The following is a 27091-nucleotide window of genomic DNA, read 5'->3' as shown; positions in this document are numbered from 1 at the left end:
CAGGGTTGGGAGGCCTACTCGCGGGAAAAGATCAATCCCGTGCTCTCTCATCAGCAGTGCGGTTGAGCCAGTGACCAAGCGCCCAGTGCGTACACACTATTGGCTCTCTCCTTTCCCCCCAACCTCTATTACAACGCTTCTCCTCCTCCTCAGCAGTGCGGGACGCATTACAAAATTATAGCGCAAAAGACCAGTGCGGGGCTGCAGCACTGTAGAAGAAGATAGGCTAGCCTTGACAATGTATCCCAAAACAGTCGACGCCCCGTATAACTGTGCCGCAAAACGTTTGATGAAAAGGTTTGTAGCGGGCGCTACGGGACGAGAAATATCACTCTTTGCACGCGGCTTCAAACCAAATCTAGGCGGGTGGCGCTATCGCAGCCGCCGCTTCACTTGCGTAGCCGGTTGAGGTTGCAGGAATTTGCATCACTGGCGCCCTTCGCACGCCTAGTTACGGCTAGAAGCTGTGTACAAAGATGACCTTCTCGCACCGTAGCGCTCACTAAAAATTGTTTAACCTATTTTTCACGGTACCACTCGACAATATTGAGATCAAGGGTCAATATTTCCAAACAAATAAAATCTCAAAAGCGAAAATTTTTTTTTTTTTTAGTTTATTAGTAGTTTTTAGTTTTTTTTTTTTTATTTTTAGTAAAACAAGGCCAGCCCGCTTGCTCCGTGACGTCACGGTTGGGAGGCCAGCTCGTCTTTTTTCTACTTCACATCACCTTGGCCCCAGCGCTAAGAAATTTGATGACGACAAAGGCACGAGTTGAAAACGTCTCTCGGTGCCAGGGGACCTGGGCAACAGAATCATGCATAAGGCCCATCACCAACAAATCAGTCAAAAATAATTCGGAAACGAAAGTTCGGAAATAAAAGCTCGGGCAACCAAAACGATAACTGAGCTGTACATATCCCTTTGCAAATGAAATTAAAATACAGTACTAGAGATGAAAACGAACGTCGAGTAAACCAACATGACCTCCCATCAGTCTTGGCTATCGGACAAATTACCCGAGATAGATTCCAACATCCTGTGCCAGGAATACCATTATCGCCATCAACTCCAGTAATCCACGAAATCCAGCGACGAAGGTCGGACACTCTGCGGGCGCTCGCGGAAGCGCGCCCATGCACACTCGAAACAGGAACTCTTAGCGCGCAAAGTTCCCCCTTTAACAGCGCCTCTCGGATGCAAATAGGGCACACTCAACTAAACTGCAAGAAAAAAAAAAAAAGAAAAAAAACGCAACGTAATGAAAAGTAGGAAACACGTCGACGGCCCTCGGCGAGGCAATGGGGTGAGGAGCTGATCCCGGCCAATCTCCCTCTCGCATATCGTAAGCGGCCAACCCTCCATTTAAGGAACAGGGCTGTTGTGTTGTCATGCCGACGACATGAATGGCCGGTCGGCTCCAAAGAGGCCCTCGCGGCGCGCTCTGCAAGGTGCCGCCGAAGAAGCCCGTGGGCGCTCCCTCCCTCTGGCACGTGCACTGGTCCCCGCACGCGAGTACTCCGGCGCGCCAACGCAGCGCCCGCCGCCGCCGTTCGCAGTTGCACCCGTCTTGCTCGCCGACGTCGGCCGCATCTCCCGGGATCGGCACTATTTCGAGTCCCGTACACAAACAGACACCCACCGCCGGAGCTGAGTCAGGGCCGCGGTGACGTCCTTCCACGTCAGAACACAGGCGCCGCTAGTCCACGCGCGGAGCCAGGCACCCCCTTTTAAAAAGATTATTTTTTGAGGGGGCGAGAGAGAGGTCCTTCAGACGCGCAAGAGAGTAGCAGACAGGCAGGCAGGCATTCCCCGAGGCACCCACCACAACCGAGGCGACATCATGAAGTTCGCCGTTACGGTAACTTCGGTCCTCCTGGGCTGTCTCCTGACCACTGGTGGTTCTTGGGCATGTTCCTGCATGAGGTTCCACCCGCAGGAACACTACTGCACCGCTGATTTTGGTGAGTACCCGTTGTATATTTTTTTTCTTTCGCGTCTGCTAGGGTGCGCGCGGTCGTCTGCTATGCGCCTTCTCGTCTGCAACGCGCGCGCTCGGTCGTCTGCTACGAGAAGCTGATTGCAAACTGGTCCTCATCTATGGTACGCGTGGTTAAAGCCTTATTTTCGATTAGACGATGCGTGTTTGCGTGTCTGTAGGCACGGGCGTTAGCTGTGTTTGGGACGAGCGTGTTTTGCGTCTTTGGCGGCGGCTCGCGGCACCGCACCCAACGAATGACCTCCGGCTAAACGGGACGTGCGCGTTCGCCGCTTTACTCCCGGGCCATCACCGTGCGTGGCCTCTCTCGTCGACAAAATCTGGACTTCAATCAACCGGGACACAGACTGGACATCGAATGGCCAGTGATTGTGTTGCGCGTACCTTTTAGACGGTGGGAAGTTGGTCAGCCCAACTAGACTGTCTCCACTCTAGATAAAAAAAATTTAGCCTGTGCACTACGATTGCCAGCTTAGGGTCTTCACCGTGCATCACGCTGTAGTGACGCAGGGATGGGGATCGAACCCAGGGGTTATGCAAATGCCCAGTCGCTAGAGGGGAACTTACATTATGCTTGCACTACGTCCAGTCTACCGGTGGCCTTGGCCCAAAACGTCGTGTCTTTAAAACAAGAACAACAAAAGATTGCACCGCACTTCTCGAGACAGTGCCTTATCTGGAGCACGGCGGGGGAATCCCCCGAAGAGATAGCAGTCGTTGTCCCCACAAACACGTTTCGTGCTATTCACGTAAGCAGATTAATAAGTAGAGATTGTGGCTTCTAGCTACTTTCCCGGGCGCAACATTGCTGGCACCTTTCCTATAGTGATGAAGCGCGCGAAGGAAGTGTCTTGGCAAGAGCTCTATGGTGCATTAAAGGGGCAGCGAAGGATCATCCGAGATTTGTATCTCGTACACGTTGTTTTTCGACTCCGTGCCGTCGTACGGAATAAGGATTTACTTCGTAGAATTTTGGGGGAAGTGTTTTCCGTAAAAGAGTGAAGTATTTCAAGAACAAGTGAAAGTTCGCATTTCCTCTCGTTTGACCTCGACAACGGGGAAGATTGCACCTTTCTTCAAAAGTGTCTTCCATAAAACAATGGAGGTCTGACGGCAGACGCGATCTCATGCTGCAGACTCGCAGCACGAGTTCATTTTCTATTCCAGGTGATTTGAATGTCGACTGGACTTTTCGTATACTGTATAATATTTGATTACATTACTGCGCTAAAGTCTAGATGTTAGGGGTACAACTACCAGCAGAGACTTTGGTCATTCCGCAGTGCAAGCATGAATACAATAGACTTGGGAAGAAAATGAGAGCGATAAGCTACAAGGAAGCGAGGACAGGCATGCACAGCCTTTGAAACACTGTACAACCCCGGAAAAAGTTAGTCTGACCTCTTATGGTTCCAAAGGAAAAAAATCTTACTTATGAAATGTTGGATAACCTGGGCAACTTTGTACGAAAAGCATATAAATGCGTCGCTGAATAGACCCAGTATTTCGCAGCCTGTTTACACCATAACTTAGAAAATGAACCTACAGATTCGACGAGATACTTTGGGGCTGGCACAGTTAGTATAGTCTGCATGACTGTACTTGCCTGTCTTCGTCCACTTTCTCTTTATCGCTTTCAGTTTCTTGGCAGCCACGTCCTTGTCCAAATCTTTAATATGCTCGACCGTCAGGTATTCAGGCAATCAATCGGCCATTATATTATTTCAGATAAGACATCAGACAATGATGAGGCTGCAGGGGCAAAAGGTAAAAAAGTTTGACTTGACGAGGCCTCTGCAGCTCTACATTTAACGGACGGCGACCAGCCGACAACACAATAAATGAAATACGAAGCACAACTATATACAATTTCATATCAAGTGTCAATAATTTTACCAATATATTCTGGCCTGGAGTCCTTCTAAACCAGTAACGCACAACGCGCGACACTGCCAGCCATAAGCGCCAACTACGGGGGGGCAGTGGGGCTCGTGCCCCCCCCGGACGGCTTCACGGGGGGGCAGAGCCCCCCCCGGCCCCGGCCCGGGATTTTTTTTAAAGAGCTTGGCTTGGGTCTGCGCCCATCGACAGTGGACTGTTGGCCGTCCTGACTGGCAGCTATTTCACAGGGGCCTGTTTATTCCCGCTTCTTTTTTCCTTTCAGGCTTTTAAATGGTGGATCTCGGGACAGTGACAGGTCAGACATTCAGTGGAAAATTCCCCTCAGACGGAGTTAGATGCGCGGAATATGTTGTCTGAATGAACAGGTTCCAGCAGTTTCAGAAACAGGAAAACCCTGCTCTCAGACAGTTTTGCAAAACTAGGTGGACGTTAAAGGCGTGCTCGCTCCGGTCGGTCTCCAGTAACTACTCCGAACTAACCAAATTCCTTTTCACTCTTTCATCGGAAGAAAAAAATGACACGGGAGCCAAAGCGAGTGGGTACGCGAAAACGCTTCAAAAATTTGACACCTATTTTCTACTTAGGCTTATGCTCCTTGTCTTTGAGAGGTTGGAAAGTGTAAACACCGCTCTCCAAAAGAAGAGCTTACAGTTCACCCGAGCAGAGCTTTTAAGGCTGTTGAAGAGAGTATCGGTCAACTCCGCGAGGACTTCTCCAGCTTCTGGGCCGATGTGTCGGATGAAGAACGTGAAATGGAGATTGGGGCCCCAAGCGTTCCGAAGAGACCGCGGCAGGCACCACGTCGATATGATGAAGGATCGCACGCTCATGACTTTAATTCCCCGGAAGCTTTCTACCGGCAACGGTTCTATCTAGTCATCGACACGGTGCATGCATCGCTGCGCACGCGGTTTCCGCCAGAAATGTGGCATCACATGACGCAAGTAGAGCAGTTCGTAACAGGTGAAACTGACAGCACGTACCTTTGCGAATTCTATAAAGGAGATCTCAACGCTGTGCGTCTTCAGCTTCACCGCGATATGTTACTGGACATAGCAAAGCAACGTGCAACGAGTCTTGTCACATTTCAAGATGTGGTGGAGGCTTCTTTCGGGAAAAGCAGGTGATTCCTTGAGGGTGCTCCTTCCAGAAGTTGTCAAGCTCCTACAAATCGCAATGACGATTCCTGTGACTTCCTGTTCGTCAGAAAGATCTTTCTCGTGTCTCCGGAGAGTTAAAACTTACCTGCGCTCAACAATGGGACAGGCCAGACTCAACCATACCGCCTTGCTCCACTGCCACAAAGAGCTCGCTAGGCAAGTGGATCTAGATCTTGTGGCTAACGAGTTCATTCATCGAACGGTAGTTAGAGAAAACACGTTTCATGTTGAAATCTAAGACCACTCTTCTCGGGAATACGCTCTGAAATATCTTCCGTTCCTGAAGCTTGTTATTTTCTCAGTCGTGTGTATCTATATTTGCTTTTATCTATTTGTATAGATTATATTTGTATAGAATCGAAGAACTGTAATAGTTTTGTTATTTGTGTGTTCTGAGAGTGTAAAACACCACTGTGAAGTGTCAAATGCTGTGCTCGCGATCCAACTATTTGGACGCTGATCAAATTTAAATGTGAAGCATACATATTTTTCTCGGGTCTTTTCCGTAGCATTATTTGACATATTATTTGGAAGAATTCTTATTTTAACTTGCGTGCTTCCGCGAAAGGCTGAAATTATCTGTCTCTTTTATGCACGTGTTCTCATTGCTACAATCTGTTCATTCTGTTTCTTTTTCTTACTTCCTGCTTTTGTGAGTGAGCACGTTAAGGAAATGTACAAAACAAAAACAGCAGTGTACGATGAAATGCGCGAGCAGATACGTCGTTAATGCTTGTATGTTTGCTCTATACTTTTTTTTTAATTGTAAGCGTATTGTAACCGTTGCATTGAGAATTGCTCAACGTGTGCCTCGTGTGTCTGTTCATTATAAATGTACCACACGAAAATAAAAATATTAAAATATTTTGGTTACAGCAGATTCATTTTCTCCTGTTCACCATTTTCAAAATTAACACTTTTGGTGCGCCTGCGTATCCACTCGGGGAGTTTGGTACTATATGGGCTTCTCAAAATACACTTTACACACAAAATGGCCCGCAAAATTTAGATCCTTGATGCAACAAGTAGGAATATTCCTGAAATACGTGTTTTACTGGTCACATTTATGCAACAAAATTTTAGACCCGAACTACCCCTGCAGAAAAAAAAAAAAAAGATTCGCTTTTTTGTACTGGTAGTTTAGTCTTGCAATATGTTTGCATAAATGTGGCCAGTAAAACACGTATTCAGAGAAATTTCTACTGGATGCGTCAAACCGCTGAAGTTTCCGGGTCATTCTTTTGCGGAGCGTCTTATTTGGGGACACCAGGTAGTTAGCTGTCACAATGTCCGTGTCCGTTTGTTTATGTCCTTGTCCCTTTTTCTCCAGTCTCGGGTTTACCAAAATGCTCGGTAATGGCTCCGACTGCTGCAGGTGACCCTTATGGGGAGAACCCACGGAACAAATAAAACAAGGACCTTCTCCTCCTCTCCCCCCCCCCCCCCCCCCGCAGCCTCCCCCCCCCCCCCCCCCCCCTTTTTTTTTTTGAGCCACATTCCGGGTCTGCCCCCCCCGGGAAAATGGAAACTCTACGCCGCTGCTGCCAGCGCAAACACAACTCCGGCGCTGTTTCTCATTTCACTCCGAAAGGGTCTGGCAGCCCACTTTCCACCGCTATATAGTAGCTCTGATTAAAGCTCCGATGACATCCCTTCCACAAACCCCTTTCAAAATTTAGTCTGGCAACTTTGATCGCTATCATCATATTAAATTGGGACTCTCTCCCGCGTGGCTCCGGCCCGAGTCTCCGCCCTGTCTTCCAGTGGGCCCTGGGCCGGGGTAACGCCGAGGTTTGACCAAAGGAAAAGGGGGAAGAGGCGGGGGGTGGTGTTTTCAGTCCTTTGCCCCGATCCCCCAAAAGCCATCCTGGTGATATCCCACACCGCCTGGTGATAGTGGTTCTTAATTTCTAGGCTAGGCGGCACCAGCTACCGCCCGTTATAAAGGGTACAGCCGTTAGCGTCCATCCATCCTCAACCGAAACAAATCAAGAAAGAATTATGAGGTTATCGAAGAACCCCTTATCATCTGCTACCGACGTGCGAAAGTGACGGCGTGCCTGATAAAATGCAGTTTCACGACCGCCATTAGAGTTCGTCGAAAGTGAAACTGCTTTTGCTTACACCAGATAGCACTGGATTTCGAGAAGGGTCCAACAGAGAAGAGCCGGCAATGGCTCGTCCGTGCTACCAGTGTCACGGAGTGCAGCAGCAGCTTCCCGCATTGAGCTTCCTAATCAGCGGCCCACGAGCATTTTCATCTCGGATGCCTCGGGCTAGATTCCAGCTCGAACCCCCGTCGCTGCACGTGCCAGCGGTTTGTCTGGGCCCAACCGGATTCGGCAGACCGACGACGGCGAGTCCGAATCATGACCCCTTGGCCCCCGAGGCGGAAAACCAGTTCTCCGAAACGTCCACTCGTCAACTTGGAAACCTGCGAGAGGCCCTGTTTTTTTTTTTTGTTTTTTTTTTGCCTTCCAGTTTCGGCGCAGGGCCGTCGTACACACTCGGCAAGGTCGCCGACTCGTCCCATGCTCAAAAAAACAATAAGAAAACACTCGGAGCTACCAAAAAAAAAACAAGTTTTACGAAAAAAAAAAAAAAAAAAAGAACCTTTAGAACAAGATTCCCGTTATGTGTTATCGGGTGAAGTTGTATACATAACATATCAGTACGGTGCTCCAAGCGAAGTTGAAAATGCGCGACTTCTCTCCCGGCATTTTCTTCCGGCTGTATCCGCGTGTCGTCATTTGTGTTCGCGTTCATTTTTGCTAAAGAAAACAGTCGCGATGCCGAGAAAGGCCGGTGACACGTGCCGAGGAAGCCCACGACGCGGCTTGACGATAGAGCGAAGAGAATGACAATTCTGTGTATATAGGTTTAGACAGCGTGAAAATAGCTCGTCCCCAGTGGGGGTCTGGAGCCTCCGCCGTAGACGTGAAATTTGGCCAATGAGGCTGCAGATGTGGTGAATATAGCAAACCGCAAGTTGTGGTTAAGAATGGCTCACCCGAGCGTGGCCGTAATGAAGACTGAGTCCAATGAACTGCCACCGACTTTCGTGTACAGTCGGTAGGGCTCAAGCTCCGAATCTTAGGATCACGGTAGTGTGTTATCTGCAGCACGAGAGGGGAATCCCCGAGTGTGGCTGTAATGAAGACTGCGTCCAATGAACTGCCACCGACTTTCGTGTACAGTGCGGAACGTCGGTAGGGCTCAGGCTCCGAATCTTAGGATCACGGTAGTGTCTTATCTGCAGCACGAGAAGGGAACCCCCCCCCCCCCCCCCCCTTTCCCGAAGAAATAGCAGTCCCCAGAAACACGTTACGTGCTATTCATACAAGCAGATTAATGAGTAGACATTGTGACTTGTGGCTATTTTCCGAGCCCAACATCGCCCTTTCGGCGAAGAACGCGAGGAAGGTGGCTCTTGGCAAGAGCTAGCTGTAGGCTGCATTGAAGAATCACCCGGGAATCAAGACCAAATATACCGCTGTAAAAAAAAAAGTGTTTTTTTTTTTTTAATTACATTTTTTTTTTTTTTTACGCTTTACAGCGGAGTAGGACATCCTACCTTGAGACGTTTTTGAATGGGAGTGTTAATTGAACGTTAATAAGCCAACCTGAAAAACCTTGCTCTTCCTTCCCTCCTCTCCCTCCCCCCCCCCCCCCCTTACACACGCACCGACACACACAAATCATGTCATTGCATTTTTAGTTCTCGTTATTTCCATAAGCTTGTGTGTATGCGTCCGTGTGCCGAGACATGCCAAGGCTTCTCGCAAAATAGTGTGCAACGATGCATATTTTAAGAGCGTAAATCAATAAGAAAATTAAAAAATAACTGTTGCCGAAACTGTTGCGCAGACTGTCACTGAAATCCGATATCATTTTTCACTGACTTGTACCACGTAAAAGTGTCTTTATTAAACTGCCGAGGAACAGCTGTGGAAATTCTACGAATATTTTTCGTCCACGTCCATGAGTCTTTTCCGATCCAGCTGTGTGCTTCCCGCGACCGATCAACACTTTTTGTTGTAGCATCACTGTTAAGCGCTTCTATCTTACTCTATGTATATAATAATTATAAGACCCTCCGTAACTCTGTTTGCCGTTCAGAAGCTGACACATCATTCGTTGGGTGCATTAGCCCCCGTACACATTAATTAAACTAGGTACGTCGAACCTCGATATAACGAACTTCAATGTAACGAAATCCTCGATTTAACGAAGTATTTTATTTTTCATAATTTTTTGCCCATAGACCCCGTGTATTTTTAGTCTCTATATAACGAAGTCTATTTTGCTGCTATTTCGATATAACGAAGCGCCATTGCAATAGAAGGCAATAAATAAATAGACTCTAAAAAACAACTTCGCAAAAAAATTGTGGTTAAAAAAAAAATTATGCGCAAACGCGAGCGCTTGATAGGTTACTTCACGGGGACAGGCCTTCCAACGTCCCTAGGCCACCTAGGCTGCCCAAGGGTGCGGCGCCGGTAGCGCCGGCGAGGCATGCGGCAAAGCGGATTCCGCGAGGCTGGACATAAAATGCCGAGCAAAAAGTTAACACGGCATAACAGCATCACCACTGACATTCACTGATCATCATAGTCCACTGTACCGCGGGTAGCGCGGGAGCCAACCTCAGCGGGGGAGAGCGACGTGATGGCGCGACCGCACGGGCAGTGCCATCTAGGAGAAGACCGAGAAGACCGATTATCGCTGGATTATCGTCTTGCGAGCGTGATGCAAAGCAAAGGCGCAAGCACACTGTGGGCCTGTGGGCGCAAGGGGGCAAGTAAACTGTGCGGGCAAGAGTGCTGTGTAGGTTGGAAACATTGGCACCGCCTAAACTAAACAGCTTTATTTTTGAACTGGGCGGTTCACTCACGTGCTTGCTGCCATGGGGAAACGTAAAGTTCTTTCTTTGGATGAGAAAGCAAACGTTTTGGACGCCATCCTGAAGAAACTGCCGAGATCACGTGCACTCGGGAAGTGCTCGACGCAATGGACGTACTGAGGGGGTACACGGCGTCGCATGGGCAGCAAGATGCCGTGCAAGCGCTCTGGGCGCTCGAACGCCGTATGACCAGTATGACGCCGCTGCTACTGTCGGACAAGGCGCAAGCAAAACTCGCGGACTACTTTGCCCCTAAATAAATGTCATTTTCGGTGAGTTTTCATACCCGTAAAATGTTTCGGAATTTGTTTTTTTGCATGCTAAAGCCAAATTTCGATTTAGCGAAATTTCAATGTAACGAAGTAAATTGCGAATTTTACCGACTTTGTTACATCGAGGTTTAACTGTATACAGATTTTTTTCTTTACAGATTTGTTTAAGAAAAGCCATGAAAGCTACACTTAAGCGGTTTGTGCGAGTGAGTTATACGGCCAGGGGGACACTATGTGGGTGGCTAATCTTTGCGATAAGTCGGATAATTAATTAAAATTCGTTAATTACCTTTTTAATTAGCAAAAATAGACATATGGTTCCAATTAGAAACTTAGAGCGTTATCGTAAACCACTAAATCAACTCCTTTTAAAACGACTTGAAGCTCGTGGGAAACTCGGGGGCGCACCAAAGTTACCACTCGTGAAGCAGGCGCAAAGCTAGCAGTGTCGGAACGCGATAATGATCTAATGATCCGCGTTTGCTAGCTTTGCGCCTGCTTCATAAGTGGTAACTTTGGTGCGCCCCCGATTTTCCCACGAGCTTCAAGTCGTTCTAATATTGATTGGGTAGTCTTCCAACGCCAAATAAATAGCCTGGCAAAAAAGAAAAACGTTTACAACTCTTTGTAATGCCGAATTAGACCGCAGCTCTTGAGGAGGAGGGGAGGGTGGTACGTTCCTCCCCCTTCTCCTCTCCTGCTCCCCTCCCACGGACAGGGAAGATGTACGCACACGGAGCGCTGCGTCTTCCCTGTCCGGGTCTTTTTGCGCTGTTTTTACAGTTTCAAAATGCAACACCAACTAGCCCAACTCACCACTGTGCTACTCCCATTTAGCGGGAAATTTTTAGCTAAATTTCCCGCTAAATTTAGTGAAAAATTCATCGCTAAATTTAGCGAGGAAGTATTCCCGCTCAAGTTATTGGTAAATATAGCGAAAATTTCCCCGCTATATTTAGTGGGGAAATTTAGCGGGTTAAGTTCCCCGCTAAATTTAGCGGAAAAATTGAAGTCACATGACCTCAACACAAATTCAGCTTCCCCGCTAAATTTAGCGTGGAAACTCTGACGTTCCATAATACAACGCGCGCGGTTTCGCCGAAGGCTACGCAGACGCCACTCAACCCAGAAACGGGCGCGTAACATCTGCTCTCTAAAATGTTTTTGGGTGGCTGTCAGTGTCCCTTTTTAAGTTCGACGCATGGCTAGAGAGTGGGAGACATCGCCGATTGCCGCGATTGACCAGCCCGTGCTTGACCTCGGCGCTGGCCAATCGCGGCGGTCGTCGATCTCGCCGACTTTCTCGTCGAGCGTCTAACTTTGAGCCCCCGCATAAACCCCCGTGCTTAGGGTTCGCTCATAAATGTTTTCGCCTTTCGTATGACTTTTTTCCTTTTTCTGTCAAGACGTCCGGCGTCATAAAGCATCGACATTTCTACTATGTGGTCGAGCTCCGTGGCCAACGGCTGTCCTTTCTCGCGTACCCGCAGTGGCGCTGGTGGGCGTGACCAACTCCAAGGGAAGCGGCGTCCCGAGCCCCCTGGCCCCGCGCAGCCACGGCATCGAGCTGCTGCGCCTGTTCCGCGGCGGCCCCAAGGCCATGTGGGCCCTGGCAGAGGGACTGCTCTGGACGCCCGGCAACGACGGGCTCTGCGGCGTCTCGCTCCACGAGAACGTCCGCTACCTCGTCACCGGCTCGCTGCATGGCGCCAAGCCCTGGGTGTCGGCGTGCGGGTTCGTGCGGCCGTGGAACTCGCTGACTCGCAAGCAGCGCAAGGGCTTCCAGAGACTCTACCAGCAGGGATGCCGCTGCTCGGTGAGCAGCACCGCTACGTAGCATTTCTATGCGGAGCGGAAGTTCGTCTGCTTCTTATCCAGGGGTCGGGGACGTCAGAAAGCCGAGCTCCGATTGGCTCTGAATGAAGGATAGTGGGTAGACCTCGAGGCAGCGGGCTTTGAGGTCTACCCAGTGTCCTTCAATCAGAGCCAATCAGAGCTCGCGTCGTTCTGACGTCACCGCAACCCCTCCAAAAGATGCAGACGAACTTGTACTTCGCAAAGCCTCGGTAGTGTGGTTTTGGCTAGGTGGCGCGAGCAGCCGCCCGATTAAAAGCCTTCGGCTCCATCTATCCATGTTAAGCCGCGGTCAGACTGGAGCCATACTGGAGCTAATCCATCGTACAAAAGACAGTCTGCAGGCACTGCCCGAAGCGCGTTCTTTCGTGTATCCCGGTTACGCGGGGCGTACCAGGACTGCCTGAAGAGTCTTTTGTCTTTGCACGATGTATGAGGGCGAAAGTTTTGCCTCCAAGTATTGCGGGGAATCGACCGTCGTTCTTGGAGGAGACGCGACGGTCGTCGTGTCGTCTGCTTGTACACAGCCGCTTGGAGACGGCACTCGCGTTATGACAATGTCCGAAAGATTCGAGAAGCTTCCTGCTCGTCAAACTTCAGTGTAAGGTCAACATTGCGTGGACGAAAGGCGAAAAAATATGCCCCGCCTCAAGCCCGGCACCCCACAAGGCCGCTTCCTCGCGCTGGCCTCCGCTAACTGACGTCACAAATTCGACACGACGGGCTACTTACCTAGGCTGAAGGTTGCCGGGTTTCCTTTGGCAGCACCACCCCTAGTTTAATTATGGTGCCTGGAGCGCGTCTCCGACTGGTCTGTTTAGCGTCCTATTCCGCCCATACATCAAAAGTGGTCCCAAAGTGGCAACAAATGACGTCACAGAAGCCGGAGTGTCATGCTGTTGCATATCGTGATCCTGGCGGTTGGTCGTAGAAATGCTGGCAAAAACCACAGGCGAACGCGAGTGTCTCTGTCGTCACGGCGTTCCAGGCGTCCCAACTTCCGGCTGCTTTAGCTTCCGTCGACTGCCGCATTGGACAGCGACCTGCAGCAGAACAGGCGTCTGCCACATACACTACCGCTTTGGACGCGTCCAGCTTTGCGACCGGCAACAGCATGACACTTCTATGACGTCATCAGGCGGAAATCGAGCGACCACTTTTTTGGACCCGGTAAACACACCAGTCGGAGACGCGTTCCAGGCACCCTAGTATAATCAAAGCCACTCGAACTTTAATGACGTCACAGTGAGATCGACACGGATTGAACACGAGTGCTCCGTGTCAGCGTTCGGCTGGAGGTCATGTCCAATCAGCGCGTCGAAAGGCGCAAGGCACGAGGCTGGGGTCAAAGTGCTTAGCGCGCGCCATGTCCGTCTGTGATGACGTTTCGCCGAGAAAGAGAGGAGGACGTTCGCAGGCCCCGAAGCCGAAGAGGCAAGGCGACACGGGCGCCGACGTCATTCGCGAGGACGCAACGTCTAACGGCACTGGTTTCCCCACCTCGCCGAAACGGCGCCCAGCGGAGGAATGATGAGTGACGCGGTGCTGCAACTTCCGGCCTACCTGGAATCCGAAACCGTAATTTTGACGAGCCCGCGATGCCCACCCCCAGATAAAATGACGACGGTGGAAGGAAGGAGGGGACCGCGGGGTCGTACGGGAATGCCTCACGGTACGCCCTCGCGCGTTCCTGAACGCGTGCCAAACAAAACGGAGGCTCTCTCGAATGCGCCTCGATCTCCGAGTGTTTTCAACCGCCCCATATGGGTGTCACGTGGTTCGTTGCACTGCCAGCGTCTCCGCTTGCTCTCCGTGGTTTTGAGTTGGTCCCTCTCTTAGAGCTAGGCTCTCTCGTCACGACGGGGGTTCGAGGACGCATAGGGTACATCATCAAGCGGGCATTTATTTGCGGATGCGCGGGATTCGACGGAGCGTGACGACCCTCTCGACTGACAGACGGGCGACGGAAGAGGAGGAGGAGTTGGTCTAGAGCCCCGAAGAATCATGCCTCAACTATGTGACGAAAAGCAGGATACAGCTAAGCGCGCGCATACCGCGATTTCTATTCGGACGTCTGAAGTACCTTCTGAGCTCAGTCGTAAGACTGACCTGTCGAGCGTTACGACTCGGCCGCCAACAAAAGGATGCACAAAGTGCGAACGTAATAAAGATAAGGGGAGATGCGGGTCGAAAACCGGTAATAGTTTGCTATAAACTGGTACAGCAAATGTCAAAACTGAAATGGCCAACCGCACTAAGTCATGCGCATTGAAGAGAGTCTTTTTCTATGAGAAGGGTCATTACTCTGGTATTTCTGTAAAGCTTCTTAACCACCTGCCTGTTTTTGAGTGCCTTTCCAAGGAATATGACTTTGACCAAATGTGGCGTGCTTTTAAGAAAAATGAGCATCGACTTAGGGAGCTTAGAAAACGAAGGAAACCGTGGGGAACTCTGTAGCGTCTCAGGTTTTTCTAGACTCGACTCCGAAGTTACAATGGTCTGGAACGGTTGATGAGGACACTGACTTTTTATTTAGTTTTTAGTTAACTGATTATTACTTGGCCAAATTTAGAATAACGACGAACACGCGATGTTCGGGTCAATCACGGCCGTTGGCCCCAAGTCGTCTCGTTGTGTACCGTCTCCTGTCCACGCGCGTCCCCGCCGACAACCTCCGGACAAACTACGAGTCGCCCAGCAACAGTTCGAACACATGCTCGAGCTGTGCATTGTTCGCCACTCGGAGAGCCCCTGGTCTTCGCCTGTCCACGTGGTTCCCAAGTCCACACCACGCAAATCACCGCGTGCCACTCAACTGTAGCGTCTTGAATCTGAAGCAACCCAAGACGCTACAAGTTCGAGTATTCTCAGAATAAAAAAAAAAAAAAAAAAAAAAAAAAGACAGAAACGAGCATTTCTTAGATAAAAAAAAAAAAAAGAGAAGTAATAACCGCATAGACAAACTGGCTGAGCTTAGCGTGAATATAAATTAAATATAAATACTGCGAAGAAAGACTAATTTAATAAACTGAACGAGAGGATAAAACCAACTCCAAACTTTTCTGGAGGTGGCGGTGCGACGACATTCAGTTGAAACGTTTTGCACTTTATACGAGCTTACTGGCACTAGTGGGACTCAAGGATCCTGGCACGCAACGCCACTGGCCAAGAAACTCCTTTGTTGCGGTGTAATTTCAAGGACAAAAGCGAGCGTTTTCATTCAATCTCTCCTTCGCAAAACTTGATGATATAGCTGAGAGGTCGCAGTACCGCCCACTCAGTGACAATATTTGAAAGCGGCTCATAGATTGGACCCGAGCACTGCGTGGGCACTCGATTTGGGCTCGTGATAATCGATAGCTCGAGAAGCATTCGGGTAGTGGCCCGTGTCCAGTCGTTGCAACGACGACAATAGCCCAACCATAACAGTGTCTCATTGTTAACAACGTCTCAGCGCGTGTCCCGTGCCTTACCAACCCCAACACGGTTTTCGTAAGGGTTTTTCTTTTACTACGCAACTTAATGAATTTCACTATGACCTAGAGGGCAAATAGATTCTGGATTTTTCGGATTTTCGAAAGGCGTTCGATACGGTGTCCCACTGGGGCCCTGCAACAACTTTTTGACTGGTTTTTAATTTGCAACGAACCTTAGCGCACTGAACGTAGTAACTTAAAAAAAAAAAAAAAAACTTCTCAAATTTCGCTTTATTTTAAAAGTTATAGGCAAATTAGAATTACAAAAACAAGCAAAAAATAACCTCCTTCATGACGTCGTAGGTCCTGGCTTGAGTGGCCGTGAACTAGAGGAGCTATAGTGAGCTCACCGAGGGCTCACGACTGCCGCACTCCGTGTCGACGGCTCGAGAGGGCGCCACTAAAGCACGTGTTGGATAGGCTTTATGAAGCGGGCGGCCAGGGCGGCTCGCATTACATTTGCTGCGAGATTAAAGACTAATTCGGCATAACACTTCGTTGGCTACAAACGACAGCAAACACGGAGTAAATATCAATTCAGAACGGGAGCCACTTCGCGCTGCCATATCGCCAAATGGCCAAATCGTCAGCCAAGCCCGCGCCGAAAGCCTTCGGAACGCTCGGATCCTCGAGCCGGTATACGACCGCAGCGCCGCCGCGTGCATCCGGGATCTTTCTACGCTCGCCGTTCGTCGGAGCCTCATCCCACTAGCCCTTTCTAGTATGCGCCGTTTTTTCTGCCGCTGGGTGGCGGGTTTGTTGACGGGTCTTTTCTTGTTTCCGTACTTTATAAACTGCATTTGTTTCTTTTCTGATATAAAATACTGAACAAAAACTACTTTCATACATAATTGAAACGGTTTGCGACACTTATATTTTGTATCTCGACTAAAAAAAAAAAGCTTTTAGCTGCTCTGACCAGTAGTAAGCCCAGGACCAAAGACGTCACATATTGCGCGCTTTCGGCAACGTGGGTCGCCCTCGTAGGTGGAGGAGGTTTCCGTGTCGTCCGGTTAAAATGACTCACTGATATTTATGGCCGATTCGTCTGGGCCCGCACCGCACCCGTCCAGTGCAGTGAACTCTTTCCACTTTAGTACACGAAAGACTGGCGAGGAGAGAAGGAAGCTTCCCTCTCCCCTCTAGCCTTCCATGTACCACGAACCGCACTGCACCGGTGCGATGCGGGTCCAGACGAATTGGCCATTAGTTACTCTCTCCGTGCCCGCTGGCTTGCCCGAACCCCAAGAGACGTGGAAACTGCAAAAAAGGTAGACGCTTAAATATGATCACAGGGCCCCTTTATGTCAACGGTCCATGTCCGAAAGAAAATGTGTGGTATGGAACGTGGTTATATACGCATTTGAGCACTTGACCGCAGCGCCCTCTCGTCTATAAACGTTGAGCCAATGCATGCTAAGTTTAACGCGATTATATACGAATTTGACCGCAGCGCCCTTTCCTGTATAGACGTTGAGTGGCTACATGCAACGTTTCATCCATGACATCCCCAGCTCTTGAGTTACTACCACATCTCAGAGCCCCCCACTCGTCCCGCAGTCGTGGCCGAGTGGGATACTTGAACGAAATTTGAAATACATCCGTCGTGTTCAAAAATAGGTTGAATATGAAAATGACAATGGCACGTTTGTATTTTGAGCCTGGTGGCTATATTTTTCGTTATAAACGGCCCACCCTGGCAAGCGCTCTGAGAAAGCCCAGCGGAGACCACGTGACATCCAACGCAATCGTGACGTAGGTCGTCTCAGAACGAGCAAAGCTACGGCGAGGCTGACGTCGAGGGGATGGCCTACTCGTTCCAGCCACCGAAGCGGCTGCTTTTGTACGAATTTTGAGTGACGGGTTAATCTTCTGTAATCTTGTAGGGGGACAATAGCGATTTCCGCGACACACAAAAGGCATTCTCGGGAAGAGGGGAGTTCCTCCTGCCCCTCTTCTCTCGTCGTGGCCGGAGGCGAGACAACCTCCGTCACTAGCTGACAAGGTTCCTAGACGGGCATTACAAGCGAGGAGTTAGCGACATCCACCAGGTGCTCTTTGCTAATCGTTTAATTCGTTTTAAAATTCCTTTTCGTGACTTTCTTAACAAGATATTGGTATGCTCCATGTGATGCTGCTCCTTTGAACACATATAGACCAGAAAAATGAGGGTCGAAATTTCGTTGTAGTATCCCTACTCCGCCGATTTTTTAGCTACGCCAACTAACTATATTTTCTGACTCCCTGGCCTTTACCCTTTCTGGTGTGCTATTTAGTATCGTGAAATTCATAATAGTTACTGCGAAATCCGCAAATGAAAATGATGCAAAAACCAACATTCAAATATTCCCGCCAGGGCCGTGACGTCAGTGGAAGGTTAAGCTTGCCGGTCGGGCGAGCAGCCTAAAAAATAGAATATGCCAATCATTTGTTCCGTGCTGGAGCGCGGGGACTGGAGCGAGCTTCCAAAGCATTCATTTGACACCATGAAACTGCTTCGAATCAGTTGGGAACAAATTGTACAGTCCAAAGAGTGAACCCCAGCACTTCCACTGACGTCACTTTTTCATTGTTGCCAGTAGAGACTTTTAGTTTGAAAAACACGGTGAGGACCAAAATTGTAAATTCAATAACTTCGTGAAAAAAAATTATTGTGACCTAATATTTGGGATACTATTTTGGCGATGTTGTTTGGCGAGTTTAGCAAAATTTGAAGCAAATCGGGGACCATAAAGAAATTGGCGGAGTACCCCTTTAAGGCGATGGACTAGAAATCCATTGGGGTCTCCCCGCACAGATTTGAATCCTGTCGATTACGCAAACATGTTTTTTTTTTTTTTCTTTTTTTAAGAAGGCAGATGGGATGGCAATCGATGTGAGCACGGACGCCGGACAAGGCTACACCCTAAGGAGCTTTGCCCCTAAAACCAGTAGAAAAGTCCAAAGTCCTTGCAGGGCCCCTTTAATTAAAACTGTGCGCGCGTGAGAGAGAGAGAGATTGCACTTGCGTGTTCTCAAACCCGAACGAAGCGAGTATGCGAGGTATTCGAGTGATTCGAAAACTGGACCAGAAATAGCGGCGGGAGAGAGAGAGAAGAATGTGTGCGAGACGCAATGGGCGCCGACGGGGACGAAGTGTACACAACGGGGTATTTGCGTCCGCTAAAACAAAACAAACGGGGAACGGAAGCGCCGGGGGGCTCGCGATCAAAACCACCCGTCCAAAGGGGACTTTGCAGCGGGGGATACGAGAACGGAGGAGAAACTGGGCGAAAACGAAACCCGCTCGACGGAAAACCGAAACTACCGGAATGAAAACCGTGGTTTCGTCTTGCGACTCTCCGTTTCGACCCTGCCACGTACTGTCTTCTGTCGGCAGACAACATTTCACATACAATAGCATACAGGATGTATTTTGTTTAAATCTGTCCAAAGGTTTTTTTTTTTTTTTTTTTGCTTGGAGTTTGTGTTTTTTAGTTGTGTTCTCTTCCGCACACCGTGATAATCTCTTTTTCTAGGGTACTCGCGTTCCCTAGCGGACATCACGATAGCATATTTCGTTTTAGTCTGTTTAGCATTAGTTTGTTCAGCATTTTGTCCCCTAGGAAACTCGCGTTCCCTAGTTGCGTTCCGTAGTGGACACCACGGTAGCATATTTTCTTTTGTTCCGTTCAGCATTTTTTCCCTAGCCTAGCCGACACCACGACCCGATACAGCCAATCAAGCTGCGCCACAAGTGCGTCGTCATGGTGCCGGCTAAACCAATCGCGTACAAGACAAAGCGCGGGTTCACGCCGCACTCACCGCTCATTCACACTGGAAGCGGATCCGCGTTCGCAAAGCGGTTGCGAACGCAGTTGTATAAAAATCCAGTACAATTGCACGCGCACTCGATATCATCGAGTGCGCGTGCAATTGTTTTTTTCTGAGCGCGCGCTGATGGCGAGCTGCCAACGGTTCTTTTGCAACGTGCATTCCGCACCATCAAGAGTGCCGGTCCACTCTGCCCGATTGGTTTAACCCAGCGTTAACCGATATGGAAAACGCACGCACACGCTAGAGAAGAGGCGAAATGGGACATTAGTGTTGGTTAATTGACTCGCACGTCTTCCTTAGCTTTGGGCGTCAAACCGAAACGGCTTTGCTCGCGAAGCGGCAGAGTTCGCATCACCGGCACTCTTTGCGCGATTAGTTTCGGTTTCAAGCCCCATACAAAGCAGCCATTTCTCGCCCGTAGCGCCCACTAGAACTTTTTTTGTGTGTGTGCATATTTCACGGCACTGCTAGACCATACTGGGGTGGAGCGTCCATTTTACAAATACGTTATGCCCTAAACATGTAAAAAACAAATTATAAGTTGAATCTTTTTAGGTAATAACAAACTAATTAACCAATTTCGCCTCTTCACTGGTGACCGCTATGATCACCAAATGAGGTAAATAAAAACCGTCATGCAAGCTTCTTTTTTTCTAATTCTGGACAGACTTAAAAAAAAATACACGAAAACTTTCCCGCATTTGTGACTATCCTGTGTATTTTTTAGCTTTTCTTTTTTGTCTTGGCAAAGCCTTTTTTTTTTTTTGTATTATGATGGTCACGTATTTCTTCACCTTTGATGTCAAGTCACGTCGCCTACTCAATGTCTGATAGGTCACACATAAAAAAAAAAAAAAAAAAACAAACATTGTGGATCAAAAATAATAAAAACACAAAAACAAGCTACTTAGATGCAAATGAAAATTATGCTCAAGGAGGTTGTATATATGCATAGTAATGTAAAAAAAAGTGCACAAAACTTGTTTTAAACAAAACGTTTTTTTTTTAAAGTAACATGCTATTTGTGCATTGTATCAATGTACGGACTGCAGTATAAAACTGAGCAGAAAAAAAAACAACAACAAAAAAAACGCTGATCATTCAGAAATGTACGCAAGAACTGCTTTATTTAAGAAACGAAGTTGTAACACAAGACCCTTGCACACACCAACCGGTCCTCAAACCTTTCGATTAATCTTTGTGAGAATAAAACAAACAATATTTTGTAAAAAAGAAACAAAAAAAAAACTATGTTTAAGAGTTGAACATACGGAATATTTTGAACTGTTCAATTACACTGCATCACTAGGCATTCACTTTTTTTTCTTCAAAAGCTTCCAAATTATGTTGCAAGTAGACCTGGGGTTCCCCAGAGTACCTTCAGGAGATCCCCAAGCTCAAACATTACCTTGGCTGCCTGCCTTTGCCATCAAGTAAAGCTTTTTTTTTTTTTTTGAAGTTTTAGGCACTATTTATTTGAGTGTAATTATGTACCAAACACTTGCTGGCATATGCAATGTTGTTTACGAGCTGCCTAAATGCATTGGTGCCAAGATCGGAAGGTGCTCCTGGGCTATCACCGAAGAAAGATCAGTGTTCCTCTAGATAGAAATGTTTCAGAATCCCGCTTCAGAGTGTGACAGCCGGGGAGTGTCGTAGCTCTACATAAGTGTGTACACATTTGCCTTTATACACAATCTGCCTACGGTTGGATTTCATAAAAGAAGTGTTCCAAGAAAGCACAATGCGGAAGTGTAGTTGGACTTAATTGCGTCCCGCTAAATTTTGTAGGGATGCAAGTCCTTCAAATTACACTGTCGACCATGTGGTGCTTTCTTAAAACTTTTATTTGAATTCAACTGATTTGAACATAGGTCAGCTGTATTCGGCAGAATTCAGCGCGCCTCCCGAGTTCATAAAAGCTCGTAAACAGACTCGCAGCGCAGCTCAAGCCGCGCTGGGCGATCTCTATCTCCCGACTTTATTTGTAGGATTAATGATACATTTAATTTTTGTATAAATGCATTGTCTGTATAGTCTCTCTTGGATTAAGAACAGCAGGAGAAACTCTTCCCACGAAGCCCGCCAGTACTCTTTCAGCTTAGCCGAGCAAACAGTGGAGAGGAAGAAACTACCAATCACAATGAGCAGAGTGGGGAGGTAATTGACCTTTTATTCTCAACCTTCCACAGATCATGGGCATGGAGGTACTGGGGGTTTCGTAGAGCTGTAATGAAAAGGCTTTTGCCCTCGGCCTGCCTTGTTGCTCGAAAAGGACAATGAATGATGCCACGCTCCGTTTTATGCAGGTCCGTCTCCAGCCCGGACCGAACACGCAGTGTGAGTGGGAAACCGCCTTCAGGGGCGTCGAGGACTGTCAGGAGCAGTACGCCATGTGTGTGCCCCAGGCCAACAGCGGGTGCACTTGGCTCGGAGGAACCCCTTACAGGTGAGCGCACCGCCGGCCCTTACCCTCGCCAGAAAGCGTTGACTGAGAGACGCAAGCTGCAATGTTTCTTTTCTTATCTTAGAAACAATGTATTAATTGTTAAAAGGGAATAGTTAATTGTTATTAATTGCTAAAGTACCGCAGTCACAAAGGGGATTGTTCTTGCCAGCTGGTTCACAGCTTTGAAACGTAAAAGTGCCGAAAAAAGACAAGGACTAAAACAGAGACACAACACAAGGTGTCTTGCGTTGTATCTCCTTGTCATTTTTCGGCGCTTTAACATTTAAAAATTTATCTTTTTGCCTGTGGTAACATACGCCCCTCACAATGCACAATGCCCAGAAAGCAAATTTAGCACAAACCCCAGATTAATATCATGAAAGCTAAACAAAAAGGAAGGACGAGGACAGGCATGTACAGGCTTTCAGTTCACAATGTTATGAACTGAAAGCCTGTACACATTTGTGCTCATTTCTACTTTCATTATATTAATTTACTTTTTTTTTTCATTTTTACTTTTTTTACTTTCATTATTTTAATATTTATGTCAACATGCTCATTCTACTCTCTCTATACATATTAAATTCATTTCTTTCTTCAGGAAAAGTGTTCACTACATCAGTATTTTCACTCTTCACACTGCGGGTGTTCGTTTTCTGGGTTAAGGATAAAAAATGTAAAAAACTTACATTTGGGGTTTTTAGCCCTGGGGCTAAGTTGAGGGCCATGGAGGCCACCAGAAAAGAGGCGATACTATTTCGATTCTGCAACTGCATTATACCCCCAAAATTAAATTTGTTTTTTAAATTGAAACTTTTTAGCTGCTTATTTAACTAAATAACAAAGTTCACACATCTCATAACTCTCATCTTAAGCTCAGGATTAAATAAAAAGAAACACTAATGCAAGTTAACTTTTTTTTTAAATTCTGTGCTCTTAAGAAAGCACCCTGTATCTTAATATCTGAAATGTTTGTATTAGTTTTAAAGTCGCACCAACTCTGCTTCACTATATCTGTGTCCACACTATATAAGGTTTCACTATGCAGCAAGGATCGGCCTTGCAAGATCATCAAATGATCAAAGAACAAAACTAAGTTTGCCACAGAATACAGGGCCAATCATTTGTCAAAGACACTTAGAATTGTTACTGCACACTCGCACACAAAAGTCATCTACTTGCAAGTAAGGCACACCTGTGCAACTTCAAGTATGCACTCTTGTAGCAAGCTGGTGATATGGGAAATTGATTTTATAAAGCTTGCAAGTTTCCTAATGTATCGCCAAAATATTCTATAAAACCCACCCCCTCCCTTGAGCCCCAACATTTTGAGAACTTCCAGCTGCATTTAATTGGAAGTTGTAACTCCAACTTAATATAATTTTCTGCGACGGAAATTAAAAAAAATCTACATTCTTCTTTTTTGTTTTTTATTTATTCATGTTCCTGGTCCCCATCTTGCACTCGCCAAACTCGTAGTGTTACATAGTGTACGCACTTGCATCTGTTACGTGCAGGCAAGATAGAGGAATGTCCGGCTCGCCTTTGTTGTGGACTCAATATTTTAAGCGAGACGCGTGCCGAAATGACATGCGGGAGCTCAAGCTGCCGGGCGTGTCACGTCCAAAAGGATCAACTGTCGAGCCTGTCGAGCACATACACGTTGAGTAAGACATTTCCAGTTCGAAGTAGGACCGAAACTTCTTGGGCATGCAACACGGCAGCACATGACCAACATGACTTCGTCAACGCAACACTGACAACACCACCAGAAACTAAACAGAAGGGAACACGAAACAGCTACCATGCGACGGTTGCTGATGGGAGACGTGGACATAATAAAGACGCCATTTTGACGTTTTACAAAAGTGACGTCATAGACGTCAAAATAATTTCTTGGGTATTTTGGCGGTGGACGTCGAAGTAGTTGTTGCCTTTTGCACTACTGGTCCTGAATATGAAATCTTCATAGGCTAGTTGGTGAGCCTATGATACGTACCAAATATTTAAACTTTTAGATCCTAGCAATTAAAAAAAGATTTAGTTTTGAATTTCCTGATCCTTGTTTCATGACCAGACAGTTCGACCATACTGACGTGACCAGCCAGTGGCCCGTGCTGCATGGCTTGCTCGCCATGCTCCCGCATAGCAAGCGTGCTGGAAAACCCGATTTAATTGTGCAGCTAATGCTTTGTGCACAGCAGTGGACGGTGTGCATATAAAACAGTATGCGAAAAATATACTGCTTCATATGTAACCGATTATGACGTAAAAGTTGATTCAGATCTGATTCTATGCGTTGACGACGCTCGTAAGGCTGCGGTGAAAACTGTGCAGAAGTGACAACCCTGAAGGTCTCTGACGCTCGCAAACATTGAAGCATCCGGGTGTAAACAGCACCGTGACCACTTGTAGCTGAACTAGTTGGTGATTTGTGCTTCCGAAGATGCCTTCCTACGTTCAGCTGGCATCTTCGGAAGCGTAAACAACACGTAACATCACACTCTTAATACCATCCACAAAAAAAAAAAAAACCCTTTAAGTTTAGGTAATTTTATATGAATATAAGGCAGTGTGGGAACATCGTCCAAAGATGGTTCAAATAATATTCACCACTCAAAGCACCGAAACAAGGAAGAAGGAAACCAATGTAGCTATTTTCTTTCTCGTCTCGGGATTTATGTTGCATCAACAAACCAGGTTGTCGGCATCCTCTTGCAGCTTTCAAACGACAACACTGTATATGAGGTTCACATATCAAAAAGTACATTCCCTAAATTCATCACCTTCTGGATTCCTGTATAGTGAGGCTCGTGTTTGTACTTGTATTTTTAGGTGGTAAAAGCCCAGGTGCACCAATTATACGATATGAGAAAATCAAAAATGCTTTTATTGCAACTGCCCTTGGAGGAAGCCAATTCATGTTTGTTTGTTTTTTTTTTTTTTGTAAAAACTATAGTTTTAGTTTACTACGAGAACTGGGAAAGCTCGCATGGCAACTTTTCTTCGAATATTCTAACAAAATATTTTATCACGAAATACGGTGCGCGAGACCGTGCAAGCACCCCGGAAAAGGCGACTTCTGTCGACGATTCGAAAGAGAAAGTAGAGTTTGATCGTAAACTCGGCGCAGTCGACTGCGAGAAACCAACGTATCAGGCCAGCATTTTTCTCTTCTCCAGTGGCGACGAATCGTGTTTAGGATTAGAGGCTGGCCGGTATAACGTCAGTGTCAGCTCTGCGAAAATCGCAGAGGCTGTAAGGATGGCGGGGAGGTCTTTTAGTTGGTCCCGCCTTAGGCACGAGCAGACTGTCGCGAGACGGGTTAGTTTTACCATACCGATGGCTGGTCATTGCCAGAGCCATGTAGCTATAGAGAGAGTTTGGCCATTCATTGGGAAGTATAGGAGGCAAATGAGGAGGCGCCATTGGCCGAAAGCAGACTGGACGTGCTCCGGGGCATCTTCACAAATTCAAATGTGGCCAACCAGAAGCCGGAAATAATACCATGGCAGTGGTCGTGAAAAACTAAATTAATAAGTGTATCGTAGTAACTTTCGGTGACTGAAAATATGGTGCATGTGATGTTTCAATCACTGTCATCCAAAATCACGGTGGAAGAGTGCGCCAAGGCCCGGGAATCTGCCGTCCGAGCAGTCACACTCTGTCTGAACATAACAGAGCTCGAGCGGCACATTCGTTTCTTACATCTTTTTGCAGTATCACAATCAAAACATCACATGCACCGTATTTCGAATCATGAAGAGTTACTACATTTAACCCTTACGCTCTTATTAAAACTGTTTCTCGCTACCACCATTGGGGGATTCTTTTCGGCTACTGGTTGGCCAAGAGAGCATGCCAAGCCCTCTATCTGCACCAAGCTCTCTATCTGCATCTGGCGCACACCCTGGCTCTGCCCGATCCTCCCATTGACCAAACTCTTTCCATACACAGCTCTGGTCATTGCCATAGTAATCCTGGTCAGTAGGAGTGAAACTGCAGGTCCGGACACTTGGTTTGTGTGCTTGGTCCAGAGACCAGTGGTGCAAAGCTACCATCCATGAAATTACGACTCAACGCCTCCGAGTCAGAATCCCGTCTAAGCACTGCAAGGATATTGTGCGCACTTGCAGCGTTTGCAGGTGAAGTTCGTTGTTTGCGATCGATTCCCGACTCGACATCGCCACGTGGGGGGGGCACCAGTCGTTCACCGAGGTCGCGGTGCAAGCGACGCTTTCATGCACTCGTTTTACATGTGAACCACTGTAGTGTCAAATCGTCTGTAGACGACTTGGGTAGATGTCATGGTGTCATAATTAGTTGAGCAGCCATTGCAGTACGAACTTTGATGAGGCTTTTGCGTCTCATGAGCCTCGAGCGTGCACGTGCAGCTGAGGCACGAAGGCAACATGTGCATGCCGAGGGCCGGACGTCCGAAAGAGACATCCTACGATTGTCGTCCTGTCAGTGATCATACGTGTCAGTTGTAGAACCAAGCTCGAAAACTATGCAAGCGTTTGTCTAAACTGACTGCGGGTTTCTCTGCTGCAGGAACTGCCTGAAACGCAACAGTGCGGCTTTGGTCGAACGAGAGGAACCGTGAAGCCATCTGTGACCCCAGCAGCAGCCTCAAGCGTACAAACGATACCTGTACATAATGTACATAGCACGCTCCAACTTGCCCCCCCCCCCCCCCCCCCCCCCCCCCAGATGAAAATCTTTCTTGCTCATATTCAAGAAAATAAAGCCTTCTTTTTTCACGCTCCTCGATTCGTAGCAAGTTCGCGACACAAGAAGTATCATCTATAAATAAGACAGATGTCGCAAACTGAAACTCGGCAGGGAGCGAATCCGGGATGTGGACGTTCTCGATATCGATCTGCAACCTCATTCGGAAGTTAAAATCCCTTTTATGAATATTTGAATGTCAGCAGCAGACACAAGCCTGCTACGTGACATGGAGCACATAGATGGTCCAAGCCGTCATCTCACTGTTACACAAGCAGCATGTAAACTTGCGTAAACGTTCGACATAGATCTTTCTTTTTCTATTGTCTCTTTCTATCAGGATGGCAAACACATCGGCTAACCAGAATGCTTGATTGGCTCAATTCTCTCCAGTTCCAGCAGATTTCGTGAAATGCGGTACTCCGAGGACACCGAGCGGAACGAGGTGCAGCGCATCGGGGAGTGGGGGTATCTTAGAAGTGTCCGTATGGTGTTGTAATGCGTCTCTGACCTTATGTCCTGGCGGCTGCA

The 27091-nt window shown here is 47.6% G+C and overlaps 2 protein-coding genes across 2 annotated transcripts in view; one reads left to right on the top strand and one right to left on the bottom strand.

Annotated features, from left to right (window-relative positions):
- The window catches only part of LOC115322051 (synapsin), a 110379-nt gene that overhangs the window by 57204 nt on the left and 26084 nt on the right, over positions 1–27091 (bottom strand). The window lies entirely within an intron of this gene.
- LOC8052470 (metalloproteinase inhibitor 1) lies at positions 704–26600 on the top strand. Its single transcript, XM_029982385.4, has 4 exons — positions 704–1962; positions 11725–12050; positions 21690–21829; positions 26384–26600. Exons 1-4 carry the CDS (start codon positions 1842–1844, stop codon positions 26433–26435), a joined length of 639 nt encoding a protein of 212 aa, XP_029838245.2. The 5' UTR covers positions 704–1841; the 3' UTR covers positions 26436–26600.

Source organism: Ixodes scapularis, unplaced genomic scaffold (genome assembly GCF_016920785.2).
Source record: "Ixodes scapularis isolate PalLabHiFi unplaced genomic scaffold, ASM1692078v2 PGA_scaffold8__174_contigs__length_109621045, whole genome shotgun sequence".
NCBI classification, from domain to species: Eukaryota; Metazoa; Arthropoda; class Arachnida; order Ixodida; family Ixodidae; genus Ixodes; species Ixodes scapularis.
This window is presented reverse-complemented; position numbering and strand designations above follow the sequence as displayed.

Excerpts from the sequence above, each read along its gene's own strand:
- LOC8052470 (XM_029982385.4), top strand. The coding sequence starts at position 1,842 with ATGAAGTTCGCCGTTACGGTAACTTCGGTCCTCCTGGGCTGTCTCCTG. Across the intron at positions 1,963-11,724 it reads CTACTGCACCGCTGATTTTG|TGGCGCTGGTGGGCGTGACC; the intron begins GTGAGTACCCGT and ends GCGTACCCGCAG. Across the intron at positions 12,051-21,689 it reads AGCAGGGATGCCGCTGCTCG|GTCCGTCTCCAGCCCGGACC; the intron begins GTGAGCAGCACC and ends CGTTTTATGCAG.